This window comes from Ursus americanus, chromosome 5, assembly GCF_024610735.1.
Source record: "Ursus americanus isolate L20-20 chromosome 5, mUrsAme1.1.p, whole genome shotgun sequence".
NCBI lineage: Eukaryota > Metazoa > Chordata > Mammalia > Carnivora > Ursidae > Ursus > Ursus americanus.
Window position 1 is genome coordinate 28,829,128 of NC_142131.1, and position 25,973 is coordinate 28,855,100.

At 33.8% G+C, this 25,973-nt stretch overlaps 1 protein-coding gene across 5 annotated transcripts in view; it reads left to right on the top strand.

Annotated features, from left to right (window-relative positions):
* Positions 1-25,973, top strand: part of AP3B1 (adaptor related protein complex 3 subunit beta 1) — a 248,717-nt gene that overhangs the window by 91,199 nt on the left and 131,545 nt on the right. For all 5 annotated transcript variants that reach the window (XM_045796415.2, XM_045796418.2, XM_045796416.2 and 2 more), the window contains exons 8-13: positions 10,520-10,675; positions 15,067-15,164; positions 16,471-16,525; positions 16,613-16,684; positions 18,680-18,742; positions 21,964-22,096. In XM_045796415.2, the coding sequence (XP_045652371.1) occupies positions 10,520-10,675; positions 15,067-15,164; positions 16,471-16,525; positions 16,613-16,684; positions 18,680-18,742; positions 21,964-22,096 (577 nt within the window). The remainder of the gene's footprint in view (positions 1-10,519; positions 10,676-15,066; positions 15,165-16,470; positions 16,526-16,612; positions 16,685-18,679; positions 18,743-21,963; positions 22,097-25,973) is intronic.

A 25,973-nucleotide genomic window follows, 5' to 3' on the forward strand; every position in this document is an offset into this window, starting at 1 on the left:
CCACTTTCTTATGCCATATACGAAAATAAGCACAAAATGGATTAAAGACTTAAATGTAGGACCTGAAACGGTTAAATTCCTAGAAGAAAACATCAGTTTGATATCAGATACAACAGTATTTTTGGGGTTGTGCAACAGTTGTTAAATGCAACAACCATAGCACACACACACAAAAACTGGGGCTGCATCAAACTAAAAAGCTTTTTTTCCCCCCCAAGATTGTATTTGTCAGAGCGAAAGCACAAGCACGGCAGGGGGGGGGGGCGGCAGGCAGAGGGAGAAGCAGGCTCCCCACTGAGCAAGGAACCCAATGCAGGACTTGATCCCAGGACCCAGGGATCATAATCTGAACTGAAGGCAGACGCCCAACCGACTGAGCCACCCAGGCGTCCGTAAAAAGATTTTATGCAGTGAAGGAAACCATCAACAAAAAGAAAAGGCAACCTAACTGAATGAGAAAAGATACTTGCAAATGTTATATTTGATAAGGGGTTGATATCCAAAATATGTAAGGAATTCAATACACCTTACAACAATAAAACAAAATCCAATTTAAAAAATGGATGGAGGACCTGAATAGAATTTTCCGAAGAGAAACAGATGGCCAACAGGCACATGAAAAGATACTCAGTATCACTGATCATCAGGGAAATACAAATCAAAACCACAGTGAGATATCACCTCATCACGCCTGTCAGAATGGCCATTACCTAAAAGAAATAACAGGTGTCGGCGAGGAAGTGCAGAGGATGGAACTCTCGTGCACTACTGGTGGGAATGTAAATTGGTGCAGCCACTGTGGAAAACAGTATAGAGAGTCCTCAAAATATTGGGTATTTTTCAAAGAGAATGAAAACACTAATTCAAAGTTATATATGCACCCATAAGTTCATTGTAGCATTATTTACAATAGCCAAGGTATGAAGTAACCTAAAATGGTTCATCAGTGGATGAGTGCATAAAGATGTGATACACACACACACTGAAATACTAGCCATAAAAAGAATGAAATCTTGCCGTTTGCAATTACATGGATGTACCTAGAAAGTATTATGCTAAGTGAAATAAGTCAGAGACAAATACTATGATTTCATTTATATGTACAATCTAAGAAACAAAGAGAACAAACAGACTTACAGGCACAGAGAACAAACTGGTGGTTGTCAGAGGGGTGGGTTTTGGGGGTGGGCGGAAGAGATGAAGGGGATTAGGAGGTACAGACTTCCAGTTATAAGTCATGGGGAGGTAATGTATAGCATAGAGAATATCTGATATTGTAATAACTTTGTATAGTGACAGATGGTAACTGGACCTATGAGGTAATTGTTTTGTAAAGTATTAAAAAAACACAAAAAACCTTCCATGTTGTAACAACCCTTTATCAGAAGTGTCTTTTCCAAATATTTCTCCCACGTCTGTGGCTTGTCTTCCCTTTGTCTTGACGTTCTTTTGCAAAGCAGATATTTCTGATTTTAAAGCAATCCAGCTTCATGAATTATTTCTTTCATGGACTGTGCCTTTAGTGTTTTATCTAAAAATCATCATCATATTCAGGTTCATCTAGAGTTTGTCATATGTTATCTTCCGGAATTGTATAGTTTTTGTGTTTTATAATTGTAAACCTGTTTTTGAGTGAGTTTTTGTAGTATAAGGTCTGGGTCTAGATTGATTTTTTTTTTTCACGTAAATGTCCAGTTGTTCTAGTACCGTTTGTTGAAAGAGTACCTTTTCTCCATAGATTTGCCTTTGCCCCTTTGTCAAATACCAGTTGGCTACATATTCAAGTGGGTCTATTTTTATGTTCTGTCACAATCTGATTATTCTTTCTCTAGTACTATAATGTCTTGAGTACTGTAGCTTGATAGTAGGTCATGAAGTCAAACTCACTGTTTAAATTTTTAATTATGGAAAAATTTTAAGCATCACAAAAGTACCTACCAGTCTGTTGTATACCCCTGTACACATCACCTGGTCATCAACTCATGGCTGCTTTCGTTTTAATTCATCCCTTTTCAACTTCTACTTCCAGATTTTATATAAAATTATTGATACTCTAGATATAGTTTGATTTATATCTAATCAGAATGTATTTCTAAAACAGTATCTTCACTTTAAGGAAGCTAAAAAGTTTTCCTAAATGCAAGTTGGTTCCTGTTTTCTGAAAGATTTAAAGGGTGTTTTTTGGTTTAGCTTAAAGGTATACTTTTTTAGAAAGATGGAGAGAGTCTCTATTGTGATATATAGGTTTATTTTATACACACACTTATATTTTAAATCTCAGGAAAATATATAATTCATTTATAAGTACAACTTCTTAATACTCATTTTAGGAATTTTGTCACATATATTTTATGTATTTGTGTCCTGAATAAGTAGGGCTTTTTTTTTTTTTTTTAAGTCACATAGTAGTTTTTCATAGGGTAGTGTCTTTAATTCTGCTTGGGTTGTTTGAGATACACATAACCTACGTGCTCTCAAAGAAATACATTTTAAGCCTCCAGTGCATATTTGCATGATATTAGCATAGGTGTTATTTGGAATTCTTCTATAAGATGGACCTGGCTTTTCTTTCTTACTTATTTATCTTTTTAGTTATTTGTTTGTATAACTATGGGCATGGAGATACTTATTTTATTCTTTGGGTTGTAAACTAATACTATTATTATTTAATTTGTTGACCAAATTTTTCAGCTTTAGCCTTAGGGAGTTTGTTTAAATTATTTTTTACTTCCCTTTGCTTTAGAACCATCCATTTTCCCAAGGTGCAAAAGAGCAGGTTTTAAAGGATTATTGGTTTTTTTATATCAGTCAGATTTCTTTGAAATATATCTATTTTTTGTAATAGTCATATCAGTAACTTATTGAAGTAAAGGTGACATTACTCGATGACCGTGTGGTTTGAAAAATCACCAGCGTAAACCACAATATAAAGTGGTTTAATTAATATCCATTAGAAACCCTATGTATGGTAATGCCTCATTTCTCCAGGCTCAATAGACATAATATATATAACAAATGTTTTTTTTTTTTTACCTTATTGATGTAAACACATCTAAAATGCATTTCTATTTTTTGGCACCTTGACAGAGAATGAGAGATATAACATAATATTTTCTTTTTTCTTTTTAAGTTTTACTTTTTATTATCTGTATATCAGGAAACCAGACTATTAAGATGGTTAAAATTATATATATAGTATACTCTGAATAAGGACTTTATATTTAGAATAATTTTTAAAGGCTTCATAATAACTATCTCAGCTATATAGAAGAGGCCTTTCTACTTAGTTCCAAATTCATGAATGTATTAAATAATTTGAGACTACATTATTATCAGTTTCTAGATAAGAAATATTAGAAGGTACAGAATAACTTATAAAAATTAGGCAGTTTCACTAAAAATTTAAAAATAGAAATACCATGTAATCCAGTAATTCCACTACTGGGTATTTACCCGAGGAAAATGAAAACACTAATTCAGAAAGATACGTGCACCCCTGTATTTATTGTAGCATTATTTACAATAGCCAAGACATGGAAGCAACCTAAGGGTTCATTGATAGATGAATGGACAAGGATATGTACACACAGACACACAGTAATATTACACAGTCTTTAAAAAGATGAGATCATGGGTGCTTGGGTGGCTCAGTCAGTTAACCATCTGACTCTTGATTTCGGCTCAGGTTATGATCTCAGGATTGTGAGATCGTGCTCATGTCAGGCTCCATGCTGGGTGTGAAAGTCTGCTTAAGATTCTCTTCTCTCTTTCTCTGACCCTCCCCTCCCCCAAAAAGATCATTCCATTTGTGACAACACGGATGGACCTAGAGAGTATTATGCCAAGTGAAATAAATCAGGTTGAGAAAGATAAATACTCTATGATTTCATTCATATTTGGAATTTTAGAAAATTGAGGAAACAGAAAAAGTAGAATCAGGCTTATAAATACAGAGAACAAACTGATGGTTGCCAGAGGAGAGGAGGGAGGAGGGAACATGGGCAAAATGTGTGAAGAGGAGTGTGAGATACAGGTTTCCAGTTATGGAATGAGTGAGTAGTGGAAATAAAAGACACAGCATAGGGAATATAGTCGGTGATATTATAATAGCGATATATGGTGATGGATGGTAGCTTTAATTGTAGTGAGGGTAGCATAATGTATAAACTTGTCTGAACACTATGTTGTACACCTGAAACTAATGTAATGTTGTGTTTCAACTATACTATACTCGAAAAACAAGCCAGTGCCACTCTTCTAACTAAATGTTTTATTTTGGAAAATAATAGGGTTTTTTTTCCCTTAAATGTATGTTATTAAAAAACAAAATATTTCCACATACTGCTTTCAAGTACACATGGAAGTATATTAAAGTTTATTATCTGGACTATTACCTCTAAGCACAAATTTTCTCTTTGTCGATCTAAATTATGACATGTAAAATTAGTCAAAGTCTAATTTCAGAAGGTTACTGTATTAACTATAAGTGGTTGCTGGTTATAACACCTTATATTAAATGATATTAAAAAGTGAATGTCACTTTTTATGAAAACTAATAGTGTTAAATTCCTTTCCAAAAGCTTGATCTTATCCATGTAATTCCTTGAACATATTAGTTATTTTACAGTCCATGTTAAATTTTTGCTTTTTATCCCTATTATCTAGCTTCTCTTTATTTGTGTTTTTTTCTGGACTTGTATTCACATCATTGTGTCTTTTCTTATATGCATATTTTTTAAAGTTTTTATTGAAGTAGAAATATATAATGTACATGTGGCAGGAGCAAATGACTTTATTGGGGAGTTTTCATGAAATGAATATACGTATGTAATGAGTACTCAGAGTAGGAAGCAGAAATTACAGATACATTTCAGAAGCCCCTTTTTTGCCACTTTCCACTTAATACCTGTTTGCCTTTTGAAATGGAAACTGAATCCTTACTCTTAATGATACTGCATTTTCTTTCTTCTTCCCTTCTTTTCCTTCTTTACTTTATAACAAGTTGTTGAACTAATTTGAAGCTTTGGTTGTTGGATTTTTTTTTTGCTTGTGGAATATTACTAGGTAAGGGTATCAATAATCTGATTCACTTTGTCACTTCAGGTATGGATTGAGATAATTAAGTTGGGCTTTAATTTCAGGTATGGATTGAGATGATTAAGAGTTGGGCTTTAATTTTAGCATCTTATTCCCTAAAACGCTTGCTTTTATTTATTTACTTAATTTATTTTTTAAGATTCTCAGCTTTAAAACTCAAGACTGGGAGAGTCAGTTGGAATTTTGCTTTTTGGTGGATCTTCATGTCTAGTTTTTGTTTCTGTTTTTTTGTGAATCTGTTGAAAGCTCTGCTCAGATTATAGGCCTCTCACACTACTGTTAGGTAATAGCACATGTTTTTAGGGGAAAGCAATTGCAAATTTCAGTCAGATTTCTAGGTGTACCACTTCTGGGTCCTGCCTACAGAATTCATCACTGTTCTTTTAGCTAGTTAGTGCCTTCAGATATGTTTCATGTTTTCTCCCTAGCTTTTCTGGTTCTCACTAGAAGGGTTTATTTCAAATTGTCTATTTACCTATTACTGGAAGCAGAACTCTATAATCCTATATTACCTGTTTTAAAAAAGTGACCTTTAAAGTCTTTATTTATAATGACATTTTTGTCACTGGAGTTTGGGACTTCTTTTAAGCACCTATAAATAGCATTGATTAAAGTTGTTTCACTGTAATGAGTTCTCCAAACAGTACATCATGGTCAAAATGAAGCAGTTGTACAAGAGCCTCATTGTACATTTGCAAATTCTCAAAGATGAGACAATTTCTTTTTGGAGGGAAATTTTAGAGGTAAACTTTTGTTTATATATGGAAACTAGGTAAATTAATGATTTTTATTATGTGGTTTTTAGAACGAAAATTTCTTAATAAAAGCAGTGGTAATAGCTACTATTTGAGTATTTAATAGGCACGAGGTGCCTAGTACCTCCAGTAAAGTAATCAGTCTTTATAAATACTTTTGATATAGATACTTTTATTCACTTTCACAGATGAGTAGATTAAGACAAGGAGAAGTCAAGTAATTTGCCAGCCAGCACTGTTACGGAAGTAGTATGATGTGGTATATACCTATTTGGGTTGTATATACCTGGCTTCCATTCTGTTTGGGCTGTTGGCTGTTCTGATGGATGGAAAACCTGTGAAAAATAGAGCCAGCAGCAACACAGAGTCAGATATAAGTTATTGGAGATTGGTTCCCATTCTGTGTGGAAGCCTTATCTCATTCATTAACCTCATAAACACATCAGCCCTTCATTTATTAATTAATTAAGCAATTCAAGTGTCTTTTATTAAAATAATATAATTGAACTTTAATAAAGTGTGTTAATGAAGGAGAAATGGAATGAATAAATGAATGCTTAGTGAGTAGCTTTTTATGTGCATTTGAGGATTTTGCTAGTTAGATTGTGTTAACACAGCAGTTTCATCATATATCAGTTTCAGTTTGAACATTTGTTTGATTAAAGTTGACTAAAGATTGTAGGAGAGTGCTCGTGCTTAGAGAATGTGATTGTTTGGGTATCTTTTTATTAGTTTACTAACGCATGTAATAGAATCAGTTTGGCCTGGAGCTCCATAAAGGAATAGTCATTGAAGTCTGGCCTTGTTGTAAGAGTGTTATCATTTCTTCCTATAAACGGGCTGAGGTGATCTCTGAAAATGGTTCACTATTTACGTGACCCAGAAAACCATACAAAATCATGTAAAGCAAGAGGTCACATCTTTGTATTCACTTTAAGAATACACGTGAAACTGCCCAGGCCATCAAGAGTATACATTTGAAAAGCTACCAAGTATCTGAAAAATGTCACTTTGCAGAAGCAATGTGTGCCATTCCATCGCTACAATGGTGGAGTTGGTCAATGTGCCAGGCCCAATAGTGGGCCTGGACACAGGGTCAGTGACCCAAAAAGAGTGCTGAATTTTTATTGTACATGCTTAAAAATGTAGAGAGTAATATTAAACTTAAGGGTTCAGATGTTGATTCTCTGGTGAACAAAGCCCCCCAGATGGGTCATAGAACTTAGAGGGCTCTTGTTTGGATTAACCCGTACATGAGTTCTCCCTGCCACACTGAGATGATCCTTACTGAAAAAGAGCAGGCTGTTCCTAAACCAGAATAAGAGGTTGCACAGAAGGAAAAGATATCCCAGAAGAAGCTGAAAAAACAAAAACTTATGGCCCAGGAGTAAATACTGCATAAAATAAATGCAAATAAAAGTTAAAAAAAAAAAGTATCTCAATTATAGTCCTTTTTTTTTTTCTTTAAAGGATTGGGAGACAAGTACAGTTGAACCTTGAACAACACAGATTTGAACGGTGCAGGTCACATATACATAGATTTTTTTTCAATAAATACAGTATAGTACTGTAGATATATTTTCTTAGGATTTTCTTTTCTCTAGTTAACTTCATTGTAAGGATTCAGTGTGTAATACTCATAACATACAAAGTGTATGTTAATCGATTGTATGTTATCAGTAAGGCTTCCATTAACCACATAGGCTATTAGTAGTTAAGTTTTGCGGGAGTCAAAGTTCTATTCAGATTTTCAACTGTGTAGGGGTTAGTACCCCTAAATCCTGTGTTGATGTAGTTTATTTTGAATTATGCATTCAAGGGAAGATGATAATGTTGTAATTTCTAGTTTACTTTTGAAGGTGGGTATTTTTAAAAATTCCTTTTGTTTCCAAAGAGTGTAAATTTTGTGTTTTTTCTGTTTGGAGACTTTAAGATTTTTTTTATTATGGATTTTAAAAACATTGAGATAATGTTATCCTTACGTCTAGAAAACCTAATAGTCATATTTTTGTTGAAGGGTATTTTCAGTGCTATTTAAGTCAAGAATTAGGTAAAGATTGTATATTACCTGTACACATTTAGCAAAGGAAAAATACTTCATTAAGTGATATTAACCTATAACATTTAAGATCGTTTCTTTTATTATTGTAACAATGAATAAATATATACAAATAGCTTTTAAATAATTTATTGCTTTGGGGCACCTGGGTGCACCATCACTTAAGCATCTGATTCTTGATCTCAGCTCAGGTCTCCATCTCAGGGTCGTGAGTTCAAGCCCCATTTTGGGCTCCAGTCTGGGTGTGGAGCCTGAAAGAGAGAAGGAAAGAAGGAAAGAGAGAAAGAAAGAGAGGAAGAAAGGGAGAGAGAGAGGGAGGGAGGGAGGAAGGAAGGAAGGAAGGAAGAAAGAGAAGGAAGGAAGGAAGGAAGGAAAGAAAGAGAAAGAATTTATTGATTTTTTTCTCCTTAATTTATTTAATCAAACTTTTTAATATAAGATAACTGTAGATTCACATGCTGTTTTAAGAATAATTTTTTTAAAATGGGTTTTTTGGGGGGGGGGGATGTTTTTCTTTTTGTTTTTGTTTTTTTCTTTGTCCTTAGTCTTTTTTCACTGTTGTTCAGAATGGGCAGTTTCTGTTTTATTATGGTTCAGATCACGGATGATTTCCTTGCCCCTTAATACTGCTTTTGATCTCAGTCATTGTTTAATTTTGATTCTCGTATTTTTCAGTTGTAACATTTGTGTTTGGTCTTTTTTAGCATATTGTTTCTTTCTTAAGACTGTAACTCTTGACTGAGACCTTCTGTTTTTCCCATTTATTTCAAGGATGTTCCTTGTGGCTCATTGAAGCATTTTTATGATAGCTGCTGTAAAATCTTAATCAGATAATTCTAACATTCCTGTTGTTTTAGTGTTGGCAGCTGCTGGTTATCTTTTTTCATCCAGTTTTAGATGTTCCTTGTTCTTGGAATGATGAGTAATTTTTATTGAAACCTGGACATTTTGGATATTATGAGATTCTAGATTTTATTCAGATCTTCTGTTTTAGCTGGGTTTGTTTGATACCACTCCATTAGGAAAAGGTGGGGTGCATGCTGCCTCATTACTAACAGGTCATGGTAGAAGTCCAGTTTCCCCACTTAGCTTCCATTGACACCTCAGGGAGGTTGTATTCACTGTTCCTGTGGGTGAATGTGGGATTTCTGGCTCCCCAGTAATTCTGTCCTGATAGCTGTCAGGCTTGGGGGCGGGGGGTAGAAATGCCTCATTGCTGTTCCACATGTTTCCTCCACTAGTGTCATTGTTACCACTGGGTGGTGCTGCTGTAAGTCTTGAGTGCCCACTCAGTCTTTTCTTACAGTAGCTCAGCAGGGAGGGATAAGGTCACTTTGTTTTTGATGGGCCAACTTAGATGTGCAAATCTCCCCCCCCCCCACCCACTTTGTCTTCATTGACCCCATGGAGGTGCTGTGTGATCTCCTGGTGGGAATTAAAGTCTTGGCTATGGTAGCCTTTTCTGACATCACTAGTGGGATGGTTGAGGCATCTCATTACAGCATGGGGAGGTTGGAAGTCTAGGCTCCCACATCAGCCTTTGCTCGTGGGGTAGGAATGAGGCCTTAGTTTTTTTTCTCTGTTGGTAGCTGCCCTAGAGTAGTTATTTTCTAAAAAAATGTCCTGCTAGATTTTCTTTTTCTTGGTCCTTTTGGCTACAGAGAGTAGGGTTTTGGAGGGTTTATTTTATTTGTGCTTGGTGTTTTTGGCTTATCAGCTTCTCTAGTACTCAGTTTCTCAGTCTTTGATATATGTGGTAAGCATGAAAACCCAGGGAACTTCTGTTGTTTCATTCTTTGGGTCCTAAGATCCACATCCAGTCTTTCTTCTCTGCCTTTCCTTACTTAAGTTTATTTTATATATAATGTCTCCAGTTTCTAACTGTACGTAGAGGAATAGGGAAAAGTACATCTACTCCATCTTTTCAGAAGTGAAAAGTGTGTTTCAGGTACTTAGTAACAAAAATTACCTCTGAACAGTCCTTGAGTTGGATCTAGGCAGAAATTATTGTCTTCATATGCTTTCTGTTTATTTTTAACACTAAATGCCTGTAGGCAGATTTTATTGTTAGAAAAAACAATGAATTCAAATTAAAAGTACAAAGCAAAAATATAGAGTCAACCCCTGTGGATATATACTAAGTATCAAACTGAGTCTTTCTTGACAACACAGGGATGTACTTAATCACTAGTTTTTAACCTGTCAAGTTTTATTATGATTTCCTTTATGCATACTGCAGTTGAAACAGGACTCTTTGATCCAGTTACAAAGTGACTGATAATGTATAGAAATAGTTCTCAGGTTTTAGGTAATCTTCCGTTATAGGCTTTGTTAGAGTCTCATGGTCAAGTTTTGCCTTTGGTCAGCTATGGATATGTCTATGGGGATTTAATATTTTCAGAGGTTTATTATGTAATATAAAAGAAGTATTATCTATAGCACTAAAGGACAGTTATGTTGTTATAAAACATGAGAAAGAGCAGGGCCTTTCTTTTATACATACAGGTAGCATAATATTTTCAAATTCCTTCCAACAGTAGTATTCTGCAGTAAAATACTATCATGATTGTAGATATTAAAAAGAAAGTTTTCGTTATATTTCTTACAGGATGATGGTTTAGAAGACAATGAAAAGAATTTCTATGAATCCGATGATGAACAGAAGGAAAAGACTGACCAAAGGAAGAAGCCATATACTATGGATCCAGACCATAGACTTTTAATTCGGAATACAAAGCCTTTGCTTCAGAGCAGGAATGCAGCGGTATGTTAAAACAAGAAATAATTTATGGATTTTTTTTTAAACAGTGGTTAAAAGTATAGAAGTTCAGTAATCAGTTTTTCAGTGTGCTAATGGAATATTTGTTTGCTTATTTGATCATACACCAAAAAATCAGGTTTCGATGAGATTACTTGGTTTGGTAGTTACATGCCTACTGGACTTCATTTACTTTTTTGTGGTTTTGTTATTTGGCTTTTCCTAAGATATGAGCTCAAGTTGTTTCTCATTGGATTGGAAGACTGTGCATATTTCTCTGTTACTTGGTTGTAATTGAGAATATTTAATCTGGTATCAGTCCATAATATTCATATGAACTTGGTAAGAGTTTTTAAGGGACTAGCACATGAAGAAAGCGTCTAGCATAATGCCACATACTTAATATATTTTAACTGGTAGGAATAGTCCTGAGTTTGTTTTCTTTTGCTTTACATCTTTTTGTTTTAAAGATTTTTTTTTTTTTAATTTATTTATTCGACAGAGATAGAGACAGCCAGCGAGAGAGGGAACACAAGCAGGGGGAGTGGGAGAGGAAGAAGCAGGCTCATAGAGGAGGAGCCTGACGTGGGGCTCGAACCCGGAACGCCGGGATCACGCCCTGAGCCGAAGGCAGACGCTTTAACCGCTGTGCCACCCAGGCGCCCCTACATCTTTTTGTTTTAAATACACTTTATATTTCAGAAGAATACGTGTGCACAATAAAAATGAAGAAATAGGGACTAGCAAAACTTAAATAAGTTAAAACATCATATTCCCATCACTCAGAAATCACTGTTGTATCTTGATGCATTTTCTTCCAGACCCTTTTTCTGCATAAATATACATATATTCACGTGTGTTTGTTTACACATACATATTTTTTAAGCCAAGGTAAAAATCATACTGTATGTAGCACTTTTTAAATCTTTTTTTCCCTAGTCAGTCCCCTCTATTTCAATAAAATTTCATCTCATTTAATACCTATTTATTTTAATTTATCTTTTATAAATGGGTGATCTAAACCAGTATCTATAGTACCTGGTTATTATAGCTCTTAAACTTCTCAAGTCTTGCAGAATGTTCTTCTGGGTTTTCTCTTTGCTTACTTTTATAGTGCTGTCTAATTTTTTCTTCTGTCCTGTGTGTTACCTGTTAACTGAAAGTTATATCTAAACATTTGATGGAGTCAAGTAAAACATTTTCTTAGTATTTTTAATTAAAAAAATATTGTTAATGAATTGTTCTGTTCAATTAATAAAAACTTTGAAAATGTGAAATTTTACTTGAATTATTTTAAGTTTTCTGATGCCTGCAAATTCAGAGCCTAGAGCTTTGTCTATGTATCTTAGTAATTAGCACAAGTTTTTATCTTATACCTGATAATTTAGTCTCTATATCATTATTAAATAACCATACACAGTAATTTAAAAAATGCTATTTTACTAATGTTGTAAAATGTGGTTATATGTCAGTGAGCCCATCCTGGCCAGATTGTATTTAAGTAGCTGTAACTTGCACCTAAAACTGTCTTTATAATTGACTCACTATTTATTTATCTTTGTCTTGGGAATTGATTTTATAGTCTAAATACTTATCAAAATGTTCTTGAATGGTGAAACAAATAGAAGTAGTTTGTATTTTTTTCCCAGTATGTTTTGATTCCCTACTTATTTGATTGTGTACCAAATAGAGGTAGGTTTTTTTTGTCCCAATATATCTTGGTATGCTGCTAATTTGATGCTGGTAAATACATATAAAGGTTGACTTTTGAAGGATTGTGAGTAGATTTCCTTCTTTTAGCCTTACAGTTTAAGGAGAGACATTGAGAATTTTTTTCAGGAAACTTGGTCAGTGCTGTGTAGATCGAATTGGAGATGGGGGGCATTGGCGGCAGTGTTGGGAGGCTGTTCTAACAATGTAGATGAGGTGATAGTGATATGAGTGGGTAGGAATAGAAAAGTGCTTATAGGATATACTTTATCATGAATGCACATTATTTAACTGTAGAAGGCCTATCTATTTGTATATTTCAGTCATTTTGGACTTAGGAGATACGGGAGCTTCCCTCTTGGCTTTTACAAATTAGACTATAAATTTCAAATTCTGGTTATGGAAGAAACCTTAAATTTTTAGGTTTGTAAATACTAGGGGAAATGAAAAGTATGTACCCCTTGTGGGATTGAGGGAGTGTCCTAATTAATACATTAGAAGAGATGACATACTGAGTGGCATCTAGAATCTTAAAAGCATTGACATATACAGAAAGTACAGTTTACCTTCTTGCCAGTAGCATTGGACTACTTTTAATAGAAAAGGGCTTAATTAATTTCTGTAAAATACAATACAATTAAGTTTCACTTTCTTTTCTATTTATACTAATACTTATTAGCCAACTGTATACTTTAATATTTATAAAAATGACAATCACCTACTTGTAGATTAAGTCAGTCATAGAGATTTTATTTTATAAGATTTTATTTTTTATTTTCTTCAACATTTAAAAAATAGTTTTATTTATGAGAGAGAGAGAGAGTGCACGCACGTGAGCATGAGATGGGGGGAGGGGTAGAAGGAGAAGCAGACTCCTGTTGAGCAGGGAGCCTGGCGTGGGGCTCAATCCCAGGATCCTGAGATCACAACCTGAGCCAAAGGCAGACGCTTAACCGACAGAGCCACCCAGGAGCCCTTATTTTATAAGACTTTAAATTTAGGAGAGTTTGTTCTGTAATTACAGTGTATTTGTGGATCACAAGTGAAGAAATAAAATATCCTTAAATTCCTCAAATTCTCAAGTAATATCTGAAAGCTATAAATCAGCGTTGTAAAAAAAAAAAAAAGTATAACAAAGTGCCAAACAACAGTAAATTTGGGACTCTGTGGGAAAAAAAAGGTTTTTGTTTTTGTTTGGTTTTTTTGTTTTTTGTTTTAAAGATTTTTTAAATTTATTTATTCAACAGAGATAGAGACAGCCAGTGAGAGAGAGAACACAAGCAGGGGGAGTGGGAGAGGAAGAAGCAGGCTCATAGCAGAAGAGCCTGATGTGGGGCTCGATCCCAGAACGCCGGGATCACGTCCTGAGCCGAAGGCAGACGCTTAACCACTGTGCCACCCAGGCACCCCTGTTTGTTTGTTTTTTTAAACTCTCTTTGCATTTGTCACACATGAAACTCTGCATTGGATCACTTTTCAGTTTGGACTTTTGATTTCTGGATCTAAGTGTAGAGGCATGTAGGGGAAACAGTACTCTTATATTGTATGACAGAAGTTCTCATCACCCTTATAATGGCTTTGAAGCAAAGACTTTTTAAGGTTCTGTATTTTGAAAAAAAAAATTACTTCCAATGGTGCTGTTTTAGAGGAATTGTTTTAATAGAGTTCATTTAATTATAATTTTAATGTACTGATTTTTAAAATTTTCAACTTATTACTTTTCCAAAAGTATCTGGGCTTCATTTGGAAAGGCATACTTACAACTTTCAAAATATTCCCAATCTCAGAGCAACAGCAGAAGAGTATGGGGTTTGGAGTGTTATGTAAAGCTTTGCTGTGTACTGACTGGCAGACTTTGGGTAGTTCATTTAACATCTGTTTTCTGATAACATCTATTTTCTTTTCTGAGAATGTATTAGTTTCCTGGGGCTGTCATAACAAATTACCACAAACCAGGTGAATTAAAATGACAGAAATGGGGGCGCCTGGGTGGCTCAGTCGTTAAGCGTCTGCCTTTGGCTCAGGGCATGATCCCAGGGTTCTGGGATTGAGCCCCGCATCAAGCTCCCTGCTCCGCTGGGAGCCTGCTTTTTCCTCTCCCACTCCCCCTGCTTGTGTTCCCTCTCTCGCTGGCTGTCTCTCTTTCTGTCAAATAAATAAATAAAATCTTTAAAAAAAACCAAAACAAATGTATTTTCTCACTTTTCGGTGAGAAAGTGGAAGTCCAAAATCAAGGCATCAAAGGGTTGCCTCCTTTTGGTGGCTTTAGGGAGAAACTGCTTTTCGCTAGTTTATAGTGGTTTCCAGCAGTTCCACACTCAATGGCTTATAGATTCATCACTCCAGTCTCCGCCTCCATCTTTACACTGCCTTCTCTGTGTCCCTGTGTGTTCTTTTCTGTCTTTTATAAGGACACTTATTGGATTTGGGGCCCACCCTAATCCAGTGTGATCTCATCTCCATCATTACCTTAATAATATCTGCAAAGACTTTTATCTGGGTAAGGTCACATTCTGAGGGTAGTTACAAATTCTTGGGAGGACACTGTTCAGCCTGCTTTACAGGGTAGCAGGATATTCATCTTCACAGGAATTTTGTAGGAGTGAACAATATGTGAGAATGTACTTGGAAACTGTAAATTGCTCCCATGTTAAATGTTCTTACTGTTTTCATACTTTATCTTTTAGGTGGTTATGGCAGTTGCTCAGCTGTATTGGCACATATCGCCAAAATCTGAAGTTGGCATTATTTCTAAATCACTGGTGCGTTTACTTCGTAGTAATAGGTAGGACATGATTTTGTTTTTTCTTTTGTATTCCTTCAAAAGTAATGTTTGAACAAATGTAATCTGTCTTTCAGACATTTATTACATGACTCTGTGTTCTATCTGTAAGATTTCATACTTAAGGAATCATCATACAAGCCTTTATATAATTTATCTCTAAGTTCATGATAAATATAAAATTTCTTTTAAACTCAAGCCCAAAGAGATTGAAAATATTTTGACAAGGTTTAAGATCAGATTTTTTTTTTTAAGATTTTATTTATTTATTTATTTGACAGAGAGAGAGAGAGACAGCCAGCGAGAGAGGGAACACAAGCAGGGGGAGTGGGAGAGGAAGAAGCAAGCTCCCAGCAGAGCAGGGAGCCCGATGCGAGGATGCGAGGCTCGATCCCAGGACTCTGGGATCATGCCCTGAGCTGAAGGCAGACGCTTAATGACTGAGCCACCCAGACGCCCCTAAGATCAGATTTTTGTCATTGTTTTGTTTTCTGTGTTTTAGGATTATAACATAGTTTCAGCTATTTAGCTTACCCTGAATATTTTGTTATAATTAGTTATTTTAAATTAAAAGTTTCTTTCATTGAGTGCTTACTTCTGCTAATAGAGTTGGGTGGAAAAGATGCATGTTTTTGTCTGTAACATGACCTTAGTGCCACAGCAAATTAGCCCTAGACTGACTTTTGCCATTCCTTAGTGAGATCCTTTGTGTTCCTAATCTTTCTTGTCTCTATACATGGTCATTCTTTTCCTTTTTCTCAGCTCAGTAATTTTTCTTTTCTGTAACTAGTTCAAAGGTTATCAGAAGATTCTGGAATGCATCTTTCACATGAAGCTTTATACCAGAGTCACTTCTACCTTCATTTTTTAGATATTTGGACATAAAAGAACACGACTTCTTCTTTTTTTTTTTTTTGAATCTGTGTTTTCACTCTGGTTAGAACTGAGTAACACAATGAGCATCTAATCAAGAGTTTGTGTTAATGCTATGGTCATGTTTATTCTGTTAGCCCTAAGAATACCTTCCTTGCATGTGTTCAGAGCAGCTGTAGTATTGGCTTTATATCTTAGGAATACAGTATTGTAAAATAGGTTTTAACTTTTCCTCATGATGAATCAAATCTTACTTAGTAGTAGTTTATAGGAAAATGTGTTTAAAAAGAAGACATAAATATCTAAAATTTACTAAAAACTTTTTAATATTTGAATTCAGTATGAAACTTACTGTTTTGATTTTTTTAATATACTGTTTACATAAAGGTACTTAATTGGAAAATATATCCAGTGAAAATTCTCCTTTAATTTTTAGGGAAGTACAGTATATTGTCCTACAGAATATAGCAACTATGTCAATTCAAAGAAAGGTATGTAAATTGTGAACACATAATTCAAGAGAGAAATGAATGCATTAGTACCATAAATGTATTTATATATTTCTTTTTATAATCTAGGGTATGTTTGAACCTTATCTGAAGAGTTTCTATGTTCGGTCAACTGATCCAACTATGATCAAGACACTGAAGGTACACATGCTTTTATTTTTCAGGTACCCTTAGTACATCTTTACTTTGAAGATACTGCTTGTAGCTTCTAGCATCTGCAAAATGGAGATCTGCTTTTTCAAAAACATGGATATACATTTAGGGATTTTCTTTATGCTTTCTGAACTTAATTATTATATCCAGTTACTGCTGCATCCTAATAATACAAAGTTTATATGTGCTACCTGCACCTTGAATAACCCATCGTATACTGGACAGAGAGACAAACAGATAATTTCAGCACTATGTGGTTTTCAAGTGATATTTTAGAGATTTGAATTGAGTACTGTGCAGAACAGAAAAATGGGGTTAATTCCCTAGGATTTAGGAAAGACTCGTGGAAAAGTTGATGTGTGACTAGATCTTAAAAGAATAATATTTTTGCGAATTTTTTTGTTCTTGGTTGGTAGATTGAATGGGAGGTGGATGTAGGGTTGGGAGTAGGAGAAAAGAATTTGTGCTAACAGAGATGATGAAAGAGTTTGTGTTCAGGGAGGGAATAATAACTACATTAGAGAACACAGGGATATAAAATTATAATTAGAACAATGATATTTAGACAGAAAAATAAGTGGGGTAGAATAGAAACCGTGGAAACATCCATGTATATGAAGATGTACTATATAATAGAGGAGACCTTACAAACCAGTGTGGAAAGGATGGACTTTCAGCATATATTGGGATGATTGGTTATTCACATAGAAACTGGGTTTAATCATAAGGAAATCTAATACACTTCCAAATTGTAGGATGTTTTAGAAAATAAGTGGTTTGCAGTTATCAAAAATGTCAAGATTGAGAAGGTCAAAAGAAAGATTGAGAAACTTTCAGGCCAAAGGAGACTAAAGATAAAACTATTGAGTACAATATCTGATATTGAATTGGATCCTTTTATTATATATGATTGAGATAATTAATGAAACTTAAATGGGAGTGATGATTGTATGGATGTATGTATAAGCGTTAATTTCTTGATTTTCTTGATTCTATTGTGTTCTGTAGGACAATGTCCTTGTTTGTAGGGGATATATGCAGAAGCTTTTGGGACGATGTGGTGTCAGATTGGCAACTCTCCAGTGACTCAGCTCAAAATAGTTCTTTTTACCCTTTCTATATGAAATTGTTTTTTAAAAATTATATGAAGAATGAAAATGTTTTCATCAAAATAAAATGCAAAGTGAAGCGGTAATCTGGGGAAAAAATATTCCCAGTACATATATCCAAAAAATGACTCATACTCAAAATATATAAAGAACTTCTACAATCTATCCCTTTTAATTGGAGTGTTTAGACCATTTATTTTTAATATAATTACTGATATGGCTGTGTGTATATATATATATATATATATATATATATATATATACCACACATACATCTTGTGTTTTGTTTTCTATTTGTCCCTTCTGTTCTCTGTTCATTTTTCCTTTTTTATGCTTTCGTTCAGATTATTTGAATATTTTTTTATGAGGAAGAACTGAAATTTTTTTAGTGAGCCTATTGGAGATAGACTTTTAATTGCATATTCTTAAAACTCTGAATCAGGAAGAGAGAATTAAAATGTCCAAATATTTGGGATGGTAGGATGAATGAGAACAAATCAAAAGAATTGGTATCTAGAAAATACAGGTATTACATGGAGGGCAAGTTGTTTTCTAACCTTATTAATAAAGGAAAAAAAGTGCCAAACTACCTTAAATTGTTTAGGTTAATTTGATATAAATTGTAAAGTTGGGACAAACAGGGAAGATGTAGGATTCTCTTTTTCCTAATTGTTTTTTAAGCATATGTAATTACCTGTTCTCTTTTTGGAGATGTAGGAAGACAAAATTTACCAGAAGGGTATAATGCCTCATGACATTTCTAACAGTGTCACTTTTTAAAAACAAAAATTACCTTTCTATTAAATGCCTGGTCTTTATTAATCCTTTTTTTTTGTGTGTTTTACAATGCTACTGTCTCTTTTTTCTACTGTAGCTTGAAATTTTGACAAACTTGGCAAATGAAGCCAACATATCAACTCTTCTCCGAGAATTTCAGGTTCGTATACAGTGCTGATTATAAAATAACTTCTGAAACATTTGTTTGGTTTACAGTCATATATACATCTTTTTCAATTTACAGATAGGTAATTTGTTAAACAGTGATTTGGGACAAGATTGAGAACTAAGAAATTTATATATTTTCATGAATAAACATTAACTAGAAATTTAAAACTTAAGGGAAATGAAATAGTAGTCCCTTTCATGTTTTCATAGAATTTGAAAGACTGGATTATAACTGTTTGTTTGTTTGTTTGTTTGTTTGTTTGTTTGTTTGTTTTAATTATGTTACTGGTAAGGATTCTGTGTCTCTGTGCTGTCATCATCACTAGTCCATTCCATACTCTGCATTCCTGAAAGTGGCTTCACTTCTTATCTGGTTGTCCTGTTTAATTGAAATTGACCAATCACTCTTTCAGATAGTATTTTTGTATGTATTTTTAGTCTAAAATTGCTCCTATCATGATGTTTTTATCATTGTTTTGTTTTGTTGTATTTTTAGTCTAAAATTGCTCCTATCATGATGTTTTTATCATTGTTTTTGTTTTGTTTTGTTGTACTTTTTAAAATCCTTAATGCTTATGGATGAGGTGCCTCCCAGCTACACACCCTTAAAAAATATTATCCAAAAATTATCTCATGGATATATGCCCTTTAAGATGGAGGAGTCAACTCTGGAGACTTAGTGGTAGAGGATAGCAATAGAAAACCTAATATCAGTTTTATGAATTTTGTACCTCATCAGCAGTTCTCTTAGTAAAAATATACCACATGCTACATGCAAATCACAATTTTTGTTAACTCCCAACTTTTACAGATTTTATTTATTTTGTTACTATAATCCTCCTGTATACCCATATTAAATTTCCTTTTAACTAAATCGATATTGTATTTTTTTTTAACTGTGTGATCTTATACTTTTAACAGGAGTAGTAGAATATTATAGTATGTCCATAATTTGTAATTTTATAACTGGAGTTGCTGTACTTTCATGCCATGTATTTTTCTAGAAGAATTCCTTGTAAAATTAGGATGCTTTGGGGTGCCTGGGTGACTCAGTTGGTTAAGCATCCAACTCTTGATTTTGGCTAAGGTCATGATTTTAGGGTTGTGAGATGGAGCCCCATTTTTGGGCTCCGCACTGGGTGTGGAGTCTGCTTAAGATTCTCTCTCTCTTTCTCGCTCTGCCCCCCCAAAGTAAATAAATAATTCAAAAAATTAGGATGTTTTGGATACCCAGTCATCTTATATTTATATATGCCAGAAAATAGAGTATCTCAAGTTTTTATCCAGTAATTCATAGCTATAGAACATTGCTTGGATTTCATTTTTACTTCATTTTTAAAAGTTTGCTTTTATTTTATTTTTTTTTTATTTTTTAATTTGTGTCTCATTGTTTCTGTTTGTCCCTTTTCTTATTGTAGGTAATCTGTTTGGGTGTCCTTTTGCTATCAACTTCCAGCTTAGGTCAAGTTTACTGGGGATGTAGGCAGTGAATCTCAGGCAATTTTATGGCATTGTTTAGTTATACAGAGGTGACACATTGGACCTATTTCAAACTATTGGTGATCTAGCCATTTCAGTTAATATCAGAATTTTCAAGAAGGTCCATTGTTCAGCTAGACTTATTCTTTCTTTATGTATCCACTTTTATCACTGTCAGTATTTGTACCTCATTTGTGTGGTTTATGGGTTATATTTATAGGTGTGTACAGTTTACTTATGAAAATAACTTTATGAGTAAAATAGAGAATTTTCCGAAGACTTATTTTTCCTAATTGAGGAGATTAGGTCATTAACTGGGAAGTGGTTTAAATACAATTGATCTTTCCTACATGGAACTAAGAGAATTTGTGTAATTTATTTCTTGAATATTTAATCCTGTACTTGGTACTGTTCTCACAAAATTTGTATGTTTTTAGATATCCTTAGATTTTCTCTTCCATTTGTCATTTTGGCACCATTTAAATGTACATCCTTTTTGGCATGTTAAATAACCATAATGCTAATTCTACATTACGTACGTCTCATTTGAGGTTGGGAATCTTTTTTAAAAAATTTCAGTTGAGGGGGCTCCTGGGTGGCTCAGTCGTTGGGCATCTGCCTTCAGCTCAGGGCATGATCCTGGCGTTCTGGGATCGAGCCCCACGTCGGGCTCCTTCACTGGGAGCCTGCTTCTTCCTCTCCCACTCCCCCTGCTTGTGTTCCCTCTCTCGCTGGCTGTCTCTCTCTCTCTGTCAAATGAATAAATAAAATCTTTAAAAAAAAAAATTTCAGTTGAGGGATCCTTGGCTGGTTCAGTCAGTAGAGCATGTGACAGTTGATTTCAAGGTCATGAGTTCAAGCCCCACATTGGGAGTAAAGCCGACCCAAAAATAAATAAATAAATAAATATTTAGTTGAAAATGGGATTTTAAATTTTGTTTACATACATTATAATATATAAATATAGATATGCATATTTAAAGTATATTTCTGTAAACAATAAAAGCTCAGTTTTTAAATTAAAGTTATAATCAAAGTGAAATTCTTTAGGGCTGTATTAAATTTTGTAAAGATCTTTTAACTTCCTGTTGTTAAACAGTGATTTCTTTTTAAGTTTATATAAATACATAGTTTACAGTATGTTTTTAAAACATTCTTTTAAAGAAGATCTCTTTCAAAAGTATGGTATTTTGTTACAAACAGTATTTTTAAAGTCTTTATTGAAATACTGCTCATTGTAGCTATCATAGTTTTACTACCATTCAGATACCATTTTGAAAATGTTTGTCATTAGTATATTTGTCCTTTTCCTCCTCTTCTCCCAACTTTAGATTTAGTGTCTCTGAAAAAGCAACCCTTTTTTTCATAGATTCACAGATGCTGCTGGTTAAATGAACTGAAACCTCCAAAGAGAGAGTTCTCATCATCTCTTTCAACCTTGCACTTAAGCTAATTGCTGTCTTTGGGTGACTGCTCCCCACTATCTGTTTTGGAGTCACAAGCCTCTGTGGCCACAGGTGAATGAACCTGGCTTGAAAATGTGCCTCTTCCCTAGGCACATTCTTTAAGTAAAAAAAACAAAATTAAATTAAGCTAAATCATTAGTTGGACCTGTTGTGCATATAAATGAGAATATTATATATTATAAGATTTATATTTTTGGCAAAACTTAATATATCTTTTTGTTCACTTGATGGTACCAAAGTATAAACTAATTGAAACGATATTTTCTAGACCTATGTGAAAAGCCAGGATAAACAATTTGCAGCAGCCACTATTCAAACTATAGGCAGATGTGCAACCAACATCTCAGAAGTCACTGATACATGCCTCAATGGCCTGGTATGTTTGTTGTCCAACAGAGATGGTAAGTTGACAATTTCATTTTATTTTCAAGTAATTTATCATTTGAGTGTTCTTGGCATGATCTTCAAATTGTAACATTTTTTAACATTGCATTTTATTGTTTCGTGTATGTCAGTAGCATGGTCGTGTTGAGAGTAGCATTTTATCCTTGAAATACAAAGACACATGCACACAACACACACTTTTGTGTTGTTTTAGTAAATTAGATAATAAACTTCCAGACAGTATTTGTTTTTCCTAAATAGAACGAAGAAAGTGTAATTTGTTTATTTTATTTCTTCACAGTTTAATCACCTTCATTATACCCTTTCCACAAAGGTTCTATTTTACTGCTTTTAATGACACATAAGTCATGTATAATATTGGTTCACCTGCAGAGGGTGCTAAAACCAGGCAAATGACTATAACATGGAAAAGTGGCTAGATCAAGAAAGCATGTTTTAGTATGTACCTTCAAAGTTTTTTCAGAAATTCATCTAATAATTTTATATTCAATATTAAACTCAATTTAAAAGTTATCGGTTTGCAACAGCTTTGTGTTTTTAAGCCAAACAACATCTAAACATTTTGTAAAACTGGATAGGTGATAACCAGTAAAATGCATAATCTAGTTTTCATATTCTTCTGTGGTAAAATGTCAGTTATTTCTGTGGTATGGCTTTAGAATAGGAAAGCCATTTGGAGATAGTCAACTTTCACCTTTATAATAATTTATGTAGAGGATTTTTATTATAATTGTATATTTGATTAAAACAGATTGTTTTTAGGGAAAGCTCAATTTTCTGTGTAAAATCATTAAAATGATTTGTGGAATTCTAAGTATAATTATGTCATATTTAGACATACGCATATGTGACATAGCAACATAAGTAACATAAAATTGATTATATTTATATTTTACTTTTATTATTTGTATTTTCACTACAGTAACTATGTTACCCCTAATTATCAATTCCCACATGTAGATCTCTTTTTAGAAAACTATGCAATGGTGATAACTATTTCTAATGAAAAAACTGAAACAAAATTTAGCCCAATTAAGAGTGATTTTTTTTTTATTGTGAACATAAAATTATAATCTTCAGTCCTGTAAACTCAAGATAATATGATGGATAGAACATTTTTCTACATGGAATATTAAAACTAAGTGGCAACAAAAATTATCAAGGCAATAGATTTTTTTAAAAAAATTTGACTATAGAAGGTAACTAGAGGAGATTAGGATGCTAAATGTCGTTCATTTTACCTATTTTTACTTTTCATCCTTTTTGTCTCTATTTCTGTGTCACACTTTAAAATGTGAGTTGAAAAACATGTTTTATTTCCTATATCTTATTCATGACTTTTTATTTGATTACGTATGACACATTTCTTGGGAAAATATTTTGGAACATTAAAGATGATGAACCAGGACTTACCAGGGTAATTATTCTTTTAAAATTTAGTTGCATGCAAAAGTACTACAAATTAGTTAGAACACTCATTAGTTCTTTTAAATACAAAATATATTCAAGGTTTCTGAATTTTAGTTTTTGACCGTTTTTTCTCATATCAGATTTTCAAGTTGAAGCAATTATCTCTACTTCAGTTTTGTAATATATTAATTTCTTGAAAAATATTTTTTATTGACCTTGATTTGAAAGATGAATATTCTACCCCAGTAACACTTTGAAGGGAAGAATAGATTGTTTTATAATTAGGTGATGGGAGATTAATATAATCTATATTCACTCTTAAAAGTAAGAGGATTTACTAATTTAAACTCTGAAATTTTTATATTTAGTCTTTTGTTTTTGGTAAATCAAAACTGTCATTATAACAATGGCTTTTCTCCCTCAGTTTGAATATTTAGAAACATAAATTGTATTGTCCAGATTTTGGTTACATAATCATCATTAGCCTATAGTCTCTGATTCTTTAATTCTTTTTCTTGTGAGCTATACTTTTGTAGTTTGGAAACCTCATTAAAAGTACTAAAACAGATGAGGAGAATATTTATATTAAAATCAGTAGCATTAAAGAAAGTAATAATATTTTTAACTTTAAAATGGCCAGTCCTAACAACAGAGCTCCTTTCTTCTCCTATTAAAAGATCTGCTCTTAGGAATAGGTATCTAGAATGAGGCCCCAGTTTCTTTAAAATCTTTAGGATCTGTGAGTCTTGATTTTATGTTAATACAAATATCTTGTCATCTGTTCAGATAATGTATCTTAAAACCTTGGGGACAGCATTTAGGCTGCATTGTTTTTTACATGTATTTAACACATTGTTTTTAGACCTGTAGGTTTTTTTGTTTCTGTTTTTTAAATGTTACTGACTTCTCCCTTCTTGACATGGAGAGGACTTTTCTAGGCAGATTTGAACCTTGCCTAAAATAGTTCACTACCACCATCTAAGATTAATTTGACAAATTTCTCAAGGACCTTTATGAGAAATATGCATTCCGTTTGGCTTAGGATAATTTAATTCTCTAAGGTAATTTACTTCGGGTAACATATTAGCAAAATTTGCTTGTCTGAATAACCTTTCCTTTGACTAAGATTGGTGAAGAGGACTATTTTTTGTTTCGTTTCATTTTATATAATTCAGTAAACATTTATTAAGAACTTGAATACGTTGGGATATTTGGTAAATGTTGAATAGATGAATAAGATACTCATTCAGCCTATAAAAGGTTCCTGCCTTCACAGAGTTAACAGTCTAATGAAGGGAGGCAATAATATAAAACAAGTATATACAGTTTTTCTATGTATTGACCACTACTCTGTTGGGGGCTATCAGTTTGCATGCAGCATTAGACTACCTATGTTTGAATGTTAATGTTATCTTGAGTAAATTACTCAATCTCCCCGTGCTTCAGATTCTTCATTTGCAAAATGAGGGTAATAGTAGACTGTAGTAACCTTGAAGACATAAGCTAAGTGAAATAAACCTGCCACAAAAAGCCAAATACTGAATGATTCCACTTGTGTGAGGTATCTAAAATACCCAAATTCATAGAATCAGAAAGTGGAATGGCAATAGCCAGGAGTGGGGGGAAGGAAAATAGGGAATTACTAAACAGCAAACGTAATGTTTCAGTTAAATAAGTTGAATAAGCTCTAGAGATTTGCTGTGCAACATTGTACCTATAATCAACAATAATGTATTGTAAATAAAGTTTGGTATGAGGGTAGATGTCAAGTTAAGTGTTCTTAGCAAAATGAAGTTAAATAAAAAAAAAATAGTAGGCTGTATTTCTTAGAGTAAGGACCCTTAAGTTTTGTTAAGGACCAGGAGGAAGCTAGGAAAGGTCCAGAACCCAGGATCGCTTTGTGCTTCTTGTAGAGCAGCACCGCACTCCTGTGGTCTTTGAAAAACAGGAGAAAGCATAAAGGAAAAGTAGGGTGGAATTACGTGAAGGGATGAGAGAGCACATGGGCTAGGCAGAATAATGACCCCTGCCAAAGACGTCCAGGTTCTTATGCCCAGAACCTGTGAATATGTTACCTTCCATGGCAGAAGGGACTTAGCAGATGTGATTAAGATTCTTGAGATGGAGATCAAAAGGTCCTTTTAAGGGAAGGGGAAAGTCAAAGTCAGATGTCAGAAGCAGAGATTGGAGCCTTGAGCCAAGGAATGTGGCCAAACTGTAGAAGTTGGAAAAGGCAAAGAATGGATTTTCTCCTAGAACCTCCACAGAGAGGTAGTCCTATTGACATCTTGCTTTTAGCGCCATAAGGTCTAAACCGTTAACTTCTGACTGTAAGATGCTGAATTTGTGTTATGTTAAGTCACTGAGTTTGTGGTAATTATAACAACAGTCGGAAAGGAATATAGCATCAAAGGATAAATGATGCCAAATATATTTTTCAACTATAGCCAATCCTGCCTCTCC